This window comes from Cervus elaphus, chromosome 17 (assembly GCF_910594005.1).
Source record: "Cervus elaphus chromosome 17, mCerEla1.1, whole genome shotgun sequence".
Taxonomy (NCBI): domain Eukaryota; kingdom Metazoa; phylum Chordata; class Mammalia; order Artiodactyla; family Cervidae; genus Cervus; species Cervus elaphus.
This window is the reverse complement of record NC_057831.1, coordinates 5,149,471-5,166,469: the sequence shown is the minus strand read 5'-3', so window position 1 is coordinate 5,166,469 and position 16,999 is coordinate 5,149,471. Positions and strand designations below refer to the sequence as shown.

Below are 16,999 nucleotides of genomic sequence, written 5' to 3'. Positions count from 1 at the left end.
AGTACAGCCACAATGGAGAACAGTGTGGAGATTCCTTAAAAAACTGGAAATAGAACTGCCATATGACCCAGCAATCCCACTTTTGGGCATACACACTGAGGAAACCAGATCTGAAAGAGACACGTGCACCCCAATGTTCATTGCAGCACTGTTTATAATAGCCAGGACATGGAAGCAACCTAGATGCCCATCAGCAGATGAATGGATAAGGAAGCTGTGGTACATATACACCATGGAATATTACTCAGCTGTCAAAAAGAATTCATTTGAATCAGTCCTAATGAGATGGATGAAACTGGAGCCCATTATACAGAGTGAAGTAAGCCAGAAAGATAAAGAACATTACAGCATACTAACACATATATATGGAATTTAGAAAGATGGTAATGATAACCCTATATGCAAAACAGAAAAAGAGACACAGAAATACAGAACAGACTTTTGAACTCTGTGGGAGAATGTGAGGGTGGGATGTTTCAAAAGAACAGCATGTATACTATCTATGGTGAAACAGATCACCAGCCCAGGTGGGATGCATGAGACAAGTGCTCGGGCCTGGTGCACTGGGAAGTCCCAGAGGAGTCGGGTGAAGAGGGAGGTGGGAGGGGGGATCGGGATGGGGAATGAGTGTAAATCTATGGCTGATTCATATCAATGTATGACAAAACCCACTGAAATGTTGTGAAGTAATTAGCCTCCAACTAATAAAAAAATTAAAAAAAAAAAAAAACAAAAAAAACAAAAAACCACAATGATACACCAGTTCCCATCTACTAAGATGAATATAATTTTATAAAAGAGAAAATACTGAATGATGAGAAACTGGAATGCTCCTGTATTCCTGGTGGGAATATAAAATGGTACAGTTACTGTGAAAAGCAGTATGGTAGTTGCTCAAAAACTCAGACACAGCATCACCATATGGCCACAGCAATTCCACTTCTAGGTACATAACCCAAATAACTGAAAACAGGTACTTAAAACATGTATAAACACTTTTGTTTCTGCAGTATGCACAATAGCCAGAAGGTAAAAACAACCCAAACATTCATCAACTGACACAGACAAACAAATTGTGACATATACATACAAGGGAACGTCATTCAGCCACAAAGGGTAATGCACTAAACAAGCTACAATGTAGATTACCCCCGAGAACACCGTGCTAAGTGAGAGAAGTCAGTCATAAAAGGTCACATACTATATGATTCACTCATAGTAGAAATACCAAATATAGGTAGATACATAGAGAAAAGCAGACTGGCGCTTGCAGGGTCTGGGGAGAGTGAGAAAATCGTATGGAACTTTACTTGGAGATGGTAAAATGTTTCCGAATGAAGGGGATGGCTGCACAGTTACTGTCAATGTGCTAAATGCCACTAAATGGTGCACTTTAAAATAGTTAATTTTATGTGAATTTCATTTTGACTTTTAAAAAAAAAATCATCTTGGTGAGGGTGGAGAACACATACATTGAAGGTTGGATGTAATAAATAGTGGGGTGAGGGTCTAGGCTATGCACAGCTAGTGGGAACAAAAACAGAGGAGGTAACGGATTTGAGAACTATTAATACTCAGGAAGGAGCTGGCTGGCAGTGGGGTGAGAAAGGATGACTTCTATCTGGAATAAGTAGGTTAAGAGGACAAGACTGAACAGCCAGCCACCCTGAGCAGGCTGAATTTCAGGGAAGTTTTGGAGGCATTAAACTTGCATCTTTCCTCAATAAACCAGTCTGGACTGCAGATAAGGCCCAGAGAGATAGAAGTAAATGGAAAACATCATGCTTGTAACATAATTAAAAAAAAAAATAACATCATGGTCCAGTAAGTAGTAGATTAAGGAGGTAGACTACAAAGATATTCAGCATAAATAAAAGTCAGGTAGTGTGATGGTAGAAAGATGTCGTTATACAGTTAATATTTCATTTCTATCTTGTATCACTTGTGTAGCTGTGTAACTAAATGATCCAATTAAGTTTTGTTTTTATGAAAATGATTCCAGTAAAAGCACCAATGGACTGCATGTTCAATCCGTTAAGTTGTTAAACTGACCGCACCTCCTGTTCGGGATAGAGCTCTCCACGTGCACATCTCGTTCTCTACCGACAGTTCTCTCCTTACAGAAGTTCACTGTTGATAAAGGTATTTTTTGTGAGCAGCCCCCTGGGAGTACACTGCTGCCTTAACCTTACCACCAGAGTTTCACGGAAAGGAGACAAGGAAAGCAGCTTATGTCTGTGATTTCCTTTCTTACAGACTGCTTACCCCATCCTTCATTCTGCAGAGTATGCCAAGGGGACAAGTCCTCTGGTCTCCCTCAGCACTGAAAGATAACCGTGAACTGGGAAACATCACACATCACAACTTCAAAGTTTCTTTTTACACTAAACTACAACAATACTCTTTTTCGCTATTTTTGTGTTAGAAATAAGTGTTTTCCCTAACACCAGTGTCAATGTTCTGTCAACTGCCAATCTTACAGAAGAAAACGGTGACACTGTTCATCGATAAACCATTTTTCTCTAAATTTTTTAATCAATGATTCAATTCATTTTACTGACAAGGGGAGTATTCAGAAATAACGTGAACATTAATAATGTGAACAACTATGTTGATAAGTTCATTTCACTTCAAATGTCATAAGCAGAAAATCTAAACAATCAGCAGTGGCACTTTTTAAAGCAATTTATACTTGTTTTAGGAATTGATTGTTTGGCTTTAACAAAATAAATAAAAATACCTATAACCAGTTAATCTCTGGTTAACTATAATTAACTTCTCAAAAGACTTGGGCAGACACATGAAAGCTGTCTTGAGTCATCATGCATTTATACCTTGGAATAACAACTCAACTGCATTAAAACTGGGTACAAGTATGTCTTAAAGAAAATTAAAGTTCATGTGCTGCCAGTAAACTAGGGTGAAAAAACATACAGATTATGCAATCAGAAGGTATAAGGAGCACAGGACATTAATAGACTAGCACTGTGAAGTGTGTGCACACACTCACTCACTCACACAGGCACAAAAGGACGCATGGACACACCCCCCATACACATCTCCCGTCTCTGGGGGTTAGGGCAGGACGGCAGGAAGCAGGGGGCACACTCACGTCGCACTGGAAAGGCTTCTCCCCGGTGTGCGTCCTCGTGTGCTCGTCCAGGCCGCGCTTCTGGCTGAAGGCCTTGCCGCACTCCGAGCACTTGTACGGCTTCTCCTAGTCAGGGAAGAGGCCAGGAATGCCAGTGAGGGCAGGGTCATCCTCAGCAAGGGGCACACAGCAGCGTTTTTATCTAGTTCTGCAGGGTGCGGCAGCACACTCAGGGGTGCCATGAATTATTGTACATTTTCAGGGGAAAACAGGACTACTCAAAACCTGCTGGGCAGTCTTAAGACACCAGGTGATTCACAGCTCCAGCATCAGACTCACTACCTTTCTTTCCATGCAGTCCTGACTGCCTGAAGGGAGATTCTGCAGGATTGCCGTGACCTGACCACTTGCTAGACTGAACTCGAAGGTTTTCTTTTCATCTTGGAGAGCCTGCTAAAAGGGCATGATTGAACAAAACAGTTTGGGACCCCTGGTTTACATGCTGCAAACTGTTCACTGTCTCAAAGGGATTCCTGGAAATGAAAGCCCAGACCAAATGTTTAACAAAGTTTTGAGGGTAAGTTTAAGACCTTAGAACTAGACTGTGACTTAAAGTATTTTCATTGTTATTGTCCAATATTTTTTTCCTAGGAAGGATGTTCTTTTAAAAAATCTAAATTACTTTTTAAAATGAGGCATTATTTATAGCTGATCATAGACTCTTAAGGAAAAGAGTATCTCCACAGAATAAGGAAAAAAATACCTGAATTCCTTAGCCATCTTTGATACCAGAAACTCAAGTCACCATCTTTTAAGCTTGAAATAAATTCCAAAATAAATTAATTAACATTGCTTCATTAAAACAGCTGACCAGTTACTAAATAGAGCATTGATAAAAAGATTTGTTTAAAGTAAAACTGCATTAAGATCTTTTTTCAAATATAGCTTAAAAATATTGCTATAGATGCTTTTTGAATTGAGGTAGTATGTATAGAGTTTTAAATTTCATGTTTCTATGTTTATTTTCTCCTTAGTATTTAAAAGACTTATAAAAACATTCAGACCTACAAAACAGTACATAAATAATCACACATGTACACCCACCAGCCAGCTTAAGAAATGGAATGTTTTTGTGAACACATGTAGCTCCTATTTATTCACTCTTAATGAGTATAGTATTAATTCAATGGCAACACCACAATTTGCTTATGTACATTCTACTGTGATGGATATTTAAGTGTTCCCCAATTTTTCATTCTTATAAATAATGTTGTTCTGAACATTCATACAAGTGTATACTTGAACACAGATGAGCAAGGATAATTTCCTATAGTATGTATATCTAGAGGTAGCACTGCACCTCCAGCTTTTCTGGGAATGGCCAAGTAGCTCTACAAAGCGAATAACCATTTTCGGGAATTCTCTGGTGGTCTGCTGGTTAAGGCTCTGTGCTCCCAGCGCGGGGGCACAGGTTTGATCCCTGGTCAGGGAATGAACACCCCACGTGCGGTGACGATAAGCCTGCACATGGCAACAAAGATTCCATGTGCAAAAGTAAGACCCGGAGCAGCCAAATAAAATAAACACATATTTTTAAAGAAAGATGCATCATTTTAAAAACAACTTTACACTTCAATATCTAGGGTATTCTTAGAATTCTATCACTGTAGTTAACAAAAATTTTGAAACTCATGTACACAATGAGTATACATAAATTTAAAAGTATGACACTCCTGGAAAATAGGACCTTTTATCATTTTTAAGTGGCCTTCTTTATCTATATCATCCTTTTCACCTTAAAATAATTTGCTTATAATACAGCTGTAAAAGCTTTTTAAAATTAGTATTTGCTGAGGGTTGGGAGACTTGTTGAAATGTTGGTCAAAGGTACAGATTCCGAGTTAGAAGGTAAGTTTGGAGACTAAATGCACAGCAATGTGAATACGGTCAGCTGCACCTCAGTATATACTGCAAAGCTGATAAGAGACTAGAGCCTAAATGTTCTTACCACAGCAATGGTAATGACAGGTCATGATGGAGGTTCTAGCTAACACTATGATGCAATCATACTGCAACATACAAACACACCAAATCAATGTTGCCCAGCTTAAACTTAGTGTTGTATGTCAACTATATCTCACTTTTAAAAAACAGGAGATAGTATTTGCCTAGTATATCCATCATTTTTACTTTCAAACAGTCTATATCTTAGGTATGATGAGCATCTGTTGTAAATAGCATACAACTGAAAAATTTTAATCCAAACGTATGCCACTTTTTCAAGTTAGTAAGCTTCCCTTTTTATTATTTATTATCATTTAAAATTTATATTTTCAGAATATATTACCATTATAATAAAATACAACAGGATGTTGATTATTAATAGTTATCATTATTAATAATATATTTAAATAAGTTTCTAACATTTTATTTTGTGCTTTGCTTTTATCTTGCTGTTTTCTAAGTTTTTCTCCCTTATATTTTCTTACATGCTTTGGATTGATCCTGTATTATTATAGAACTCACACACTCTATTTCCACTCTTTTAGTGGTTGGTTATCCTTAAATTTTTTTTACTATGTATGTTTAACATAATCTAAAGTTTGTCTGTTTTCCCATGTATTAATTAGCATGCCCTTTCATGTTATGTGTAACAGTATCTTATTTGTATCTTGATTCTTAATGCCCAGTATGGAATCTATTATTTTACACAATCACTGTGGTTTAGCTCTCAGTTCAGTTCAGTTCAGTTCAGTTGCTCAGTTGTGTCTGGCTCTTTGCGACCCCATGAATCACAGCACGCCAGGCCTCCCTGTCCATCACCAACTCCCGGAGTTCACCCAAACCCATGTCCATTGAGTTGGTGATGCCATCCAACCATCTCATCCTCTGCCGTCCCCTTCTCCTCCTGCCCTCAATCTTTCCCAGCATCAGGACCTTTTGCAATGAGTCAACTCTTCGCATCACGTGGCCAAAGTACTGGAGTTTCAGCTTCAACATCAGTCCTTCCAATGAACACCCACAACTGATCTCCTTTAGGATGGACTGGTTGGATCTCCTTGCAGTCCAAGGGACTCTCAAGAGTCTTCTCCAACACCACAGTTCAAAAGCATCAATTCTTCAGCACTCAGCTTTCTTTATAGTCCAACTCTCACATCCATACAGTACTACTGGAAAACCATAGCCTTGACTAGACAGACCTTTGTTGGCAAAGTATTGTCTCTGCTTTTTAACATGCTGTCTAGGTTGGTAATAACTTTCCTTCCAAGGAATAAACGTCTTTTAATTTCATGGCTGCAGATCAGCCATGATGCAGTCAAACATCTGCAGTGATTTCGGAGCCCCCTAAAATAAAGTCAGCCACTATTTCCCCATCTACTTGCCATTAAGTGATGGGACCAGATGCCATGATCTTAGTTTTCTGAATGTTGAGCTTTAAGCCAACTTCTTCACTCTCCTCTTTCACTTTCATCAAGAGGCTCTTCAGTTCTTCACTTTCTGCCATAGGGATGGTGTCATCTGCATATCTGAGGTTATTGATATTTCTCCCAGCAAACTTGATTCCAGCTTGTGCTTCTTCCAGCCCAGCATTTCTCATGACGTACTCTGCATGTAAGTTAAATAAGCAGGGTGACAAAATACAGCCTTGACATATTCCTTTCCCGACTTGTAACCCAGTCTGTTGTTCCATGTCCAGTTCTAACTGTTGCTTCCTGACCTGCGTACAGATTTCTCAAGAGGCAGGTCAGGTGGTCTGGTATTCCTATCTCCATAAGAATTTTCCACAGTTTATTGTGATCCACACAGTCAAAGGATTTGGCATAGTCAATAAAGCAGAAACAGATGTTTTTCTGGAACCCTCTTGCTTTTTCGATGATCCAACGGATGTGGGCAATTTGACCTGTGGTTCCTCTGACTTTTCTAAATCCAGTTTGAACATGTGCAAGTTCACGGTTCACATATTGCTGAAGCCCGACTTGGAGAAATTTAAGCATTATTTTACTAGTGTGTGAGATGAGTGCAATTGTGCAGTAGTTTAAGCATTCTTTGGGATTGCCTTTCTTTGGGATTGGAATGAAAACTGACCTTTTCTAGTCCTGTGGCTACTGCTGAGTTTTCCAGATTTGCTGGCAAATTGAGTGCAGCACTTTCACAGCATCATCTTTTAGGATTCAAAGTAGCTCAATTGGAATTCCATCACCCCCACTAGCTTTGCTCGTAGTGAGGCTTCCTAAGGCTACTTAACTTCATATTCCAGGATGTCTGGCTTTAGGTGAGTGATCACACCATTGTGATTATTTGGTTCATGAAGATCTACACACTAACAGTTTCTTTACTTTTCATGCGTTCTTATGTATTTGAATTTCCAAGGATCAGCTGAGAGTAAATTCTGTTTTTGACTGAAAATGGCTTTGTTTCTCATTTCTTGTTGAATGAAAGCCTACAAACTCAATTAGGTCTTTTTATTTTTCATATCTCTCAACCTGTCTTAGCCATTTCCATCTCTTTGTATTGCACTCTATGTATTTCTTTAGAATCAGTTGATCATTTCTCTTCAGATATGAACTACTTAATGACCTAACAGGATCATTTGAGTTTTCAATTTCCATTATTGTATTTTTAAGTTCTAGAACTTTCCATTTAGCTCTTCTCAATTATGCTTAATTTTTAATACAATCTTGCTTTTTATTGGTGCTCCTTATGCCTATTTTAAAATATTCTAGGCATTTACACAATTTTCTTTATTAGATAAATTCTTATCTTATGTGCTTTGGAAGTTTAGTTCTGCTTCTTGTGGTTTCTCCTACCTTCTGCTCATGGCTCTTGTTTCCCTGGGAGTTCCTGGAAGTTGGAATCATGAGCTCATGTTTGGTGGTCCTTATCTGTTAAAAGCCCGTGAGCCCTCAGGTTGAGGGTAAGTCCCTCCAGACAGCATTTGTGTTTGCTTCTGCCATGCACCATAGGATGCTATCAGTCAAAGACCATTTTAAGTTTATTTCTTGCCTGAGGGTTTTCTGGTCAGGCAAGCATTTTAAGTCTGAACTCCAAACACATTTGAGGGGAAGGACTGTGGTTACAGACTCTAAGGAGAACTCTTTCTCTTGTCAGCAATTAGCTCAAAACAAATGAATGCCCCCAGCATCTCTGTCAAAGGTAGATTATTTCCAGTCTCCGATTTCATTTTGAGCATAGCCTCTCGGAGATCCCAGAATTACAGTGGAATATGGCTCCATCCTGCCTTCTAACCTGAACCCGGAGCTTGTCTCCGTTCCATCACTGTGAAAAATCAAGTCTTGAGTTTACTGAAACTGCAGACACCCTGCAAGGTCCTGCATCCTCAGCCTGACCTCACCACTCTGGACTCGGGTTCCAGCTTTGTTTGTTGGGTCCTGGAGATCACTCTTCCTGTTTCACAGATTCAGATATCTGCTGTTTGCTTTATTTTATTCAGCAATGATAGGTGTTTTGTATAGAGCATCTTTTCCAGGATATGAAGTCTACCATATTGCCAGAAATCCAAGTAACTGTACATCTAATTTTCAGGATATGAAAAATATATTTTAATTAGCTGTATACAATTGACAGAAAAAAGTAACCGTTTTCTTGGCAGTCTAAGGAAAATGATGTTTACAGCTTTCCCCCTCTAGCCTGAATAAAAGCAATCTCTTTTCAAATGCTGCATTATTCTTAGCATCAATTATCTCTTCAACTGTTATCCAGTTTAAAGAAGAATTTTAAAAGGAAAAATGTAGTTCTAAGTGTTTGGATCAGAAATTTTCCACCTCTGGAAAAAAAAAAAAAAGCGTTTATACCACAGGAAGAGCCATGATATTACAGGTCACTTATCTTAAATTTAAGAACATGAAATGAACTCAGATAGAAGGTAATAAATGCATTTTCTTTCTCAAAAAAGAAACCCTCATCTTCCTTCCTTCCTAATTTCTTCCATTACTCCCAATCAGCTAAGGTAAAGAAATACCACGCTTCACATGGTAAACAGAGGAACAGAGAAAGTAAGCTGAGTAGTACAGGGTATATTATTACAAAGGCTCTATTATTCCTTTTCCTTTCTCTGAAAATTGTGAAAATAAGCTTTGCTGCTCTCGAATGTTCCTGCGTACACTTAGCCCTAACCTAACAGTCCAGACGAGTCCAGGCTTGTGTGCATGGGTGCACGAGAACCTCAATCCTAATCTTCACCGCCTGTCCCTGCGGTACGGTGCGCTGGAGACGATGGCTGGATAATCAGCGGTGACAAGACGAGGGACCATGTGGCGGAGGAGGCTTAGGAAGCCACAACAGGCTTCTGACTCCTTACTGTCAGGTTAGGCCGCAGAGTATCTACTAATAACTGCCGCCTTCTCGAGGGCACACCAGAACTCCACCTGCAGGCTGGTGTGGCTGCCGCTGGGCCTGCGAGGGCCGCGCCGCTCCTCTGCCACAGAGAACACACACAGCACCCTCACTTCACCATCAGTCACATCCCGACTGCATTACTTCTCTTCTTCTATCTTTCTCTCCATTATGAAATATTTAAATTGGGCACAAAATCTAATCCAGAGAAGTAGTAAGGAAATTGTTTATAACACTGTTTCAGAGTGGAGTGGAATGCATAGTATAAATCACACATTTTAACTCATTAGCTAGATTTAACTAGAGACAAAATGATTAGGTTCTTGATTAATTCTATTTCTGAATGATTAAACAGATTAACTGACAAATAGCTTGTCCTCTGTCATTGTAACTGGGGAGTCATTACTAAATGGAGGCAATCTATTTGTCAGTTAAACAGCATCATCTATCAAAGGCAGAATTCATCAGCAGTCTAATTAGCCAGGCTTTAATCAAATAACATTTGGCAGAATTCATTCAGAAGGCAGGATTTATAAAGCTCTACACCCTACATTTTGTGATGCAGCTAATAAAAGGTCATATTTTTGAGCAAAGATAGCCCTTAAAAGAACAGAAACTTCAAATGTTACATTTTTGCCCAAAAAAACTGAATTTAAAAAATTCAACATCTGAAGAAAAAAACAGTCACACTGTTTGTAAATTTTGGAGGGATCTGAGTACTGAAGTTCTTTGAAACAGAAATTTATTGGAGGCTTCCTCATAGTTAAGAATTGCTTGCCAGGAGGTAAAGAAGCATGCCCACTATTACAGGGACTACCAAAGACAAGGATGGATCACGGGTAGATTATACACATGTTGCAGATACATAATGTGAAGATTCCCTAGGACTGTTTTCATGCTAGGCCACATCAAACAGAAACATAACATAGCACAAATGAGCATTTTTCCTTGTTGTCAGAGGTCAACATAAACAATGTCAGAAAGTCATGCAATGCTGATTAGTAACTTTTTCATGGCACTGGTATCCTGACTCCAATACAACTAAAAAGGAAACCTAGTAAGCAATTAGAAGAACCCAGGACAACTAGTGATATACGATGAGGACTGTCAGAATCTGTGGTGTTCTAAACATACAGTTTGCTTATGAGTGGGTTCAACCTGTGAAACACTCAGTTGTCATATCTTATATGAATGCACTTGATGGACAAAGCTTTTCTCTATTTGTCTTGCTCAAAGCTGCAATGAGACCAAGAGTGTCCATGCTGTTAATGAAATAATTTCCATGTGAGCAACTTGGACATCAAGGTCAATTTAAAAGAAACTCACGAGGAGGAATCAGATATAGAAACAAGTGTCTCTGACTCACTCGCATACACACACATGTGTAAAAATTAAATTATCTTTTGTTACAAATTTCATTTGATTACTTTTTGTAGATTAAGGTAACTTACAGCTAGCTATTCCCTGGTAGCTTAGCTGGTTAAGAATCCACTTGCAATGCAGGAGACCTCAGTTCAATTCTTGGGTCAAGAACATCCGCTGGAGAAGGGATAGGCTACCCACTTCAATACACGTGGGCTTCCCTTGTGGCTCAGCTGGTAAAGAATCTGCCTGCCATGTGGGAGACCTGGATTCGATTTCTGGGTTGGGAAGATCCCCTGGAAGAAGGCGTGACAACCCACTCCAGTATTCTTGCCTGGAGAACCCCCACAGACAGAGGAGCCTGGCAGGCTTCAGTCCATAGGATTGCAAAGAGCCAGACATGACTAAGCACACGACTAAGCACAGCACACATGTAGCTGTTGATATTTACCCTGTGAGAGGTCAGGAAAAAGGCTTCTACCAGATAATCATCTCCTGTATCTAAGCTTAAAAGGAAACCCAAAACCCCTCATGAAGCAGAGGCTCATGAATTTATTATATATGAATTATGAAATGCATGAATTTCATTTTGGTAAGTTATAAATTTTTTAGATATAAAATATCTAAATAAAAATTCTCTAAGTTTTTAGTTTCCATTCTCTCAGCTGCTTTCATTCTTTCAGTCTTTCATTCTCTCAATAGCAGTGGATCCCATTCATGAATCACAGCCTTGTTGTGCCAAAGGAGCTTCCGTAACCAAATGAAGCTATGAGCCACATTGTCAGGGTCATCCAAGATGGATGGGTCATAGTGAAAAGTGGTCTGACAAAACATGGTCTACTGGAGGGGGGATGGAGAACCACTCCAGTATTCTTGCCATGAGAATCCCATTAATAGTATGAAAAGGCCAAAAAAATGTGACACCAGAAGATGAGACTCCCAGGTGGGAAGGTAACCAATATGCTCCTGGGGAAGAGTGGAGGGCACTTTCTGATTGGTCCATAAGAATGAGGCAGCTGGGCCAGAGCAGACATGGTGCTCAGTATGGATGTACCTGGCTCAAATGGTGTAAAGAACACTACACAGAACCTCAGAATGTTAGGGTCCATGAATCAGGGTAAACTGGATGTGGTCAAGCAGGAGATGGCAAGAGTGAACATCGACATCTTAGGAATCAGTGAACTAAAATGTACTGGAATAGGCAAATGTAATTCAGATGACCATTATATCTACTGTTGTGGGTTAAGAATCCCTTAGAAGAAAAGGGAGTAGCCCTCACGGTCAACAAAAGACTCCAAAATATAGTACTTGGGTGCAATCTTAAAACCAACAGAATGATCTCAGTTCATTTCCAAGGTAAACCATGTAACATCACTGTAATCCAAGTCTATGCCCCAGAAGCTGAAGCTGAATGGTTCTGTGAACACCTACAAGACCTTCTAGAACTAAGACCAAAATAAGATGTCCTTTTCATCATAGGTGATTGGAATGCAAAAGTCGGAAGTCAAGAGATACCTGGATACAGTAACAGGCAAGTTTGGTTTTGGAGTACAAAATGAAGCAGGGCAAAGGCTACCAGTTATGTCAAAAGAATGCACTGGTCATAGTAAATGTCCCCTCTTCCAACAACACAAGTGACGACTACACATGGACATCACCAGATGGTCAATATCGAAGTGAGATTGATTATATTCTTTGCTCTATACAGTCAGCAAAAACAAGACCTGGAACTTACTGTGGCTCAGACCATCAGCTCCTTGTTGCAAAATTCATGCTTAAACTGAAGAAAGTAGGGAAAACCAGTAGGCCATTCAGGTATAAACTAAATCAGATCCTTTATGATTATACAGTGGAAGTGGCAAATACATTTAAGGGATCAGACCTGGTAGACAGAGTGCCTGAAGAACTATGGACAGAGGCTCATAACACTGTAAAGAAGTTAGTGACCAAAACCATCCCAAAGCAAAAGAAATACAAAAAAAAGAAAAAGATATACAAGAAGGCAAAGTGGTTTTTTTCTGATGAGACTTTACAAATAGCTGAGAAAAGAATAGAAGCAAAAGGCAAGGGAGAAAGGGAATAGGCCAAACTGAACGCAGAGTTCCAGAGAATATCAAGGAGAGGTAAGAAGGCCTTCTTCTTCTCTATACAAAGAAATAGAAGAAAACAATAGAATGGGAAAGACCAGCGATCTCGTCAAGAAAATTAGAGATATCAAGGGAACATTTCATGCAAGGATGGGCACAATGAAGGACAGAAATAATAAGGACCTAACAGAAGCAGAAGAGATTAAGAAGAGGTGGCAATAATACACAGAAAAACTATACAAAAAAAAGTTTTAATAACTGAGATAACCACCATGGTGTGATCACTCACCTAAAGTCAGATATCCTGGAATATGAAGTCAAGTGGGCCTAAGGAATCATTACCATGAACAAAGCTAGTGGAGGTGATCGAATTCCAGCTGAACTACTGAAAATCCTAAAAGATGATGCTGTTAAAGTGCTATATTCAATATGTCAGGAAATTTGGAAAATTCAGCAGTGGCCATAGGACTGGAAAAGGTCAGTTTTCATTCCAATCTCAAAGAAGGGCAGTGCCAAAAAATATTCAAACTATGGTACAAATGCACCTCATTTCACATGCCAGCAAGGTCGTGCTCAAAATCCTTCAAGTTAGGTTTCAGCAATATGTGAACCAAGTACTTTCAGTAGTACAACTGGGTTTAGAAAAGGCAGAGGTGCTCGCTTCGGCAGCACATATACTAAAATTGGAACGATACAGAGAAGATTAGCATGGCCCCTGCGCAAGGATGACACGCAAATTCGTGGAGCGTTCCATATTTTTAGAAAAAAAAAAAAAAAAAGAAAAAAAAAAAAAAAAAGAAAAGGCAGAGGAACCAGAGACCAAATTACCAATAGTCTCTGGATCACAGAGAGAGCAAGAGTATTCCATAAAACTTTCACTGACTATGCTAAAGCCTTTGATTGCGTGGATCACAACAAACTGTGGAAAATTCTTAAAGAGATGGGAATACCAAACCACCTAACCTGTCTCCTGAGAAATCTGTACACAGGTAACAATGAACAGCTAGAACTGGACGTGGAGCAACAGACTGGTTCAAAACTGGGAAAGGAGTATGTCAAGGCCATTTACTGTCACCCATATTTAACTTATATATAGAATGAAAGTGAAGTTGCTCAGTCGTGTCCGACTCTTTGCAACCCCATGGACTGCAGCCTAGGCAAGAGTACTGGAGTGGGTTGCCAATTCCTTCTCCAGGGGATCTTCCCGACCCAGGGATCGAACCCAGGTCTCCCACATTGCAGGCAGATGCTTTACCGTCTGAGCCAACAGGGAAGCCCATGTGCAGAGTACATCATGCCAAATGCCGTGCTGGAAGCAGCACAAGTTGCAATCAAGATTGCCGGGAGAAATATCAACAACCTCAGATATACAAATGATACCACTCTAATGGCAGAAAGTGGAGAAGAATTAAAGGGCCTCTTGATCAGGGTAAAAGAGGAGAGTGAAAAAGCTGGCTTAAAACTCAACATTCTAAAAACAAAGATCATGGCATTTGGTCCCATCACTTCATAGCAAATAGAAGGGTAAAAAATGGAAGCAGATTTTATTTTCTCACCATTAAATTAAAAGCTGCTTGCTCCTTGGAAGGAAAGCTATGACAGACCTAGACAGAGACCTAAAAAGCAGAGACACTGCTTTGCTGACAAAGGTCCATGTAGTCAAAGCTATGGTTTTTCCAGTAGTCATGTGTGGATGTACAAGTTGGACCATAAAGAAGGCTGAGCACTGAAGAACTGAAGCTTTTGAATTGTGGTGCTGGAGAAGACTCAAGAGTCCCCTCGAGAGCAAGGAGATCAAACCAGTCAATCCTAAAGGAAATCAACCCTGTACTCTGGCCACCTGATGTGAAGAGCCTACTCACGGGAAAAGACCCTGATGCTGGAAGGACTGAGGCAGAGGAGAAGGGGACGACAGAGAATGAGGTGGTTAGATGGCATCACTGATTCAATGGACGTGAGTCTGAGCAAGCCCTGGGTGACGGTGAAGGACACGGAAGGCTGGTGACTGCTGTCCACGGAGTCGCAATGAGTCGGACGCAAGTTAGTGACTGAAGAGCAACAGCAACACAGCAGTGGCTGACTTTCTCCTGTTGAAAAAACTATAAACCTGGCAGAGATAAAATGGGAAACTTGCAAATAAAAGGGCTGCATTACATTTTTAAAGGATTTCAGGCAATGTCATATAACCCTCAAACTTTCCATCTGCAGAAGGTCTCACTAAGTTCCAGGTGGATACGGTGCCTCCAGATCACTTACAGACAATTTTAGCCACTTTCCAGCCTGCACCTTGACAAGGCATGCAAGAGGCATGCTCAGTCATGTCTGACTGTTTCCAACCCCACGGACTGTAGCCCACCTGGCTCCTCTGTCCATGGAATTCTCCAGGCAACAATACTGGAGTGGGTTGCCGTTTCCTTATCTGGGGATCTTCCTAACCCAAGGATCACACCCATGTTTCTTGCATCTCCTGCACTGACAAGCAGATTCTTTACCAACTGCACCACCTTGACAAAGACCCATTTGCCAAACCTTCCTTAGACAAGGCATAACGTTCCACTGGGGTCTAGAGCAGGGTTCTCAGCCACAGCACTACTGATATCTAGGGCAGGTAACCTGTTGTATAGTGGTGGAGCGGGGGGCTGTCCTGTGCATCCAGTAGATATAAACTGCACCCCCACCCAAGTTGGGACTACTCAAAATATCTGCTTTTTCACCACTAAGAATGATGTTTGCTGTTACTTTGTCACATATGGCCTCTATTATGTTGAGGTAGATTATTTTATGCACACTTTCTGGAGAGTTATTATAAATTGGTGTTGAATTTTGTCAAAAGCTTTTTCTGCATCTATTTTTATTCTTCAATTTGTTATTATGGTATATCACATTGATTGATTTGTGTATACTGAAAAATCCCTGAATCCCTGGGATAAATTCCACTTGATCATGATATATATGATCCTTTTAATGGAGTTTTTGGATTCTGTTTGCTAGTATTTTGTTGAGGATTTTTGCATCTATATTCACCAGTGATACTGGTCTGTAATTTTAAAGAGAAACTGAAAGCATTTCCTTTAAGACTATAAACAACAGAAGGATGTCCACTCTAACCACTATTATTTAGCACAGCTTTGGCAGTCCCAGCCATGACAATTTGAGAAGAAAAACAACTAAAGGGAACCCAAATTGGAACTAGAAGTAAAATTGTCACTGTCTGCAGATGATATGATACTATGCACAGAAAATCCTAAAGATGCCACCAGAAAACTACTAGAGGTAATCAATGAATCTAGTAAAACTGTAGGATACAAAATTAATGCACAGGACGTCCCTGGTGGTCCAGTGGTTAAGAATCTGCCTTGCAATCCAAGGGATGCAGGTTCAATCCCTGGTCAGGAAACTAAGACCCCACATGACGCGGGACAAGTAAGCCTATGGACTGCCACAACTCAGCCAGGACTAGAGAGGCCCCGCACCCCAACAAAGGGCCCTGCGCGAGGCACAAACAGCCCACGGGCCACAGCCAAGACCCAGGAGCCAGGACTAGAGAGGCCCCGCACCCCAACAAAGGGCCCCGCGTGAGGCACGAAGAGCCCACGGGCCACAGCCAAGACCCAGGAGCCAGGACTAGAGAGGCCCCGCACCCCAACAAAGGGCCCTGCGCGAGGCACGAACAGCCCACGGGCCACAGCCAAGACCCAGGAGCCAGGACTAGAGAGGCCCCGCACCCCAACAAAGGGCCCCGCGTGAGGCACGAAGAGCCCACGGGCCACAGCCAAGACCCAGGAGCCAGGACTAGAGAGGCCCCGCACCCCAACAAAGGGCCCCGCGCGAGGCACGAAGAGCCCACGGGCCACAGCCAAGACCCAACGCAGCCACATGGATACTCTACAAAAAGAAAACTAAGGTTGAACAACTATAAACAGAAATTTCTTGCATATCTTTAGAATAACTTTGAAAGATCAGAAAGAGAAATCAAGGTAACAATCCCATTTACCTTTGCAACAAAAAGAATAAAATGCCTAGGAATAAACCTACCTAAGGAGGCAAAGGACTTGTATGCAGAAAACTATAAGATACTGATGAAAGAAACTGAAGCTGACACAAA

General features: G+C 40.6%; 1 protein-coding gene and 1 non-coding gene across 5 annotated transcripts in view; one reads left to right on the top strand and one right to left on the bottom strand.

Annotated features, from left to right (window-relative positions):
- The window catches only part of PRDM5 (PR/SET domain 5), a 249,711-nt gene that overhangs the window by 15,933 nt on the left and 216,779 nt on the right, over positions 1–16,999 (bottom strand). For 3 of the 4 annotated variants that reach the window (XM_043870964.1, XM_043870965.1, XM_043870967.1), the window contains one exon: positions 3,113–3,217. The exons of the other annotated variant lie outside the window; for it this stretch is intronic. In XM_043870964.1, the coding sequence (XP_043726899.1) occupies positions 3,113–3,217 (105 nt within the window). The remainder of the gene's footprint in view (positions 1–3,112; positions 3,218–16,999) is intronic. 4 annotated transcript variants of the gene reach the window in all.
- On the top strand, positions 13,548–13,654 carry LOC122673681. The gene has a single exon (XR_006334791.1). It is a non-coding gene; the product is annotated as a U6 spliceosomal RNA (small nuclear RNA).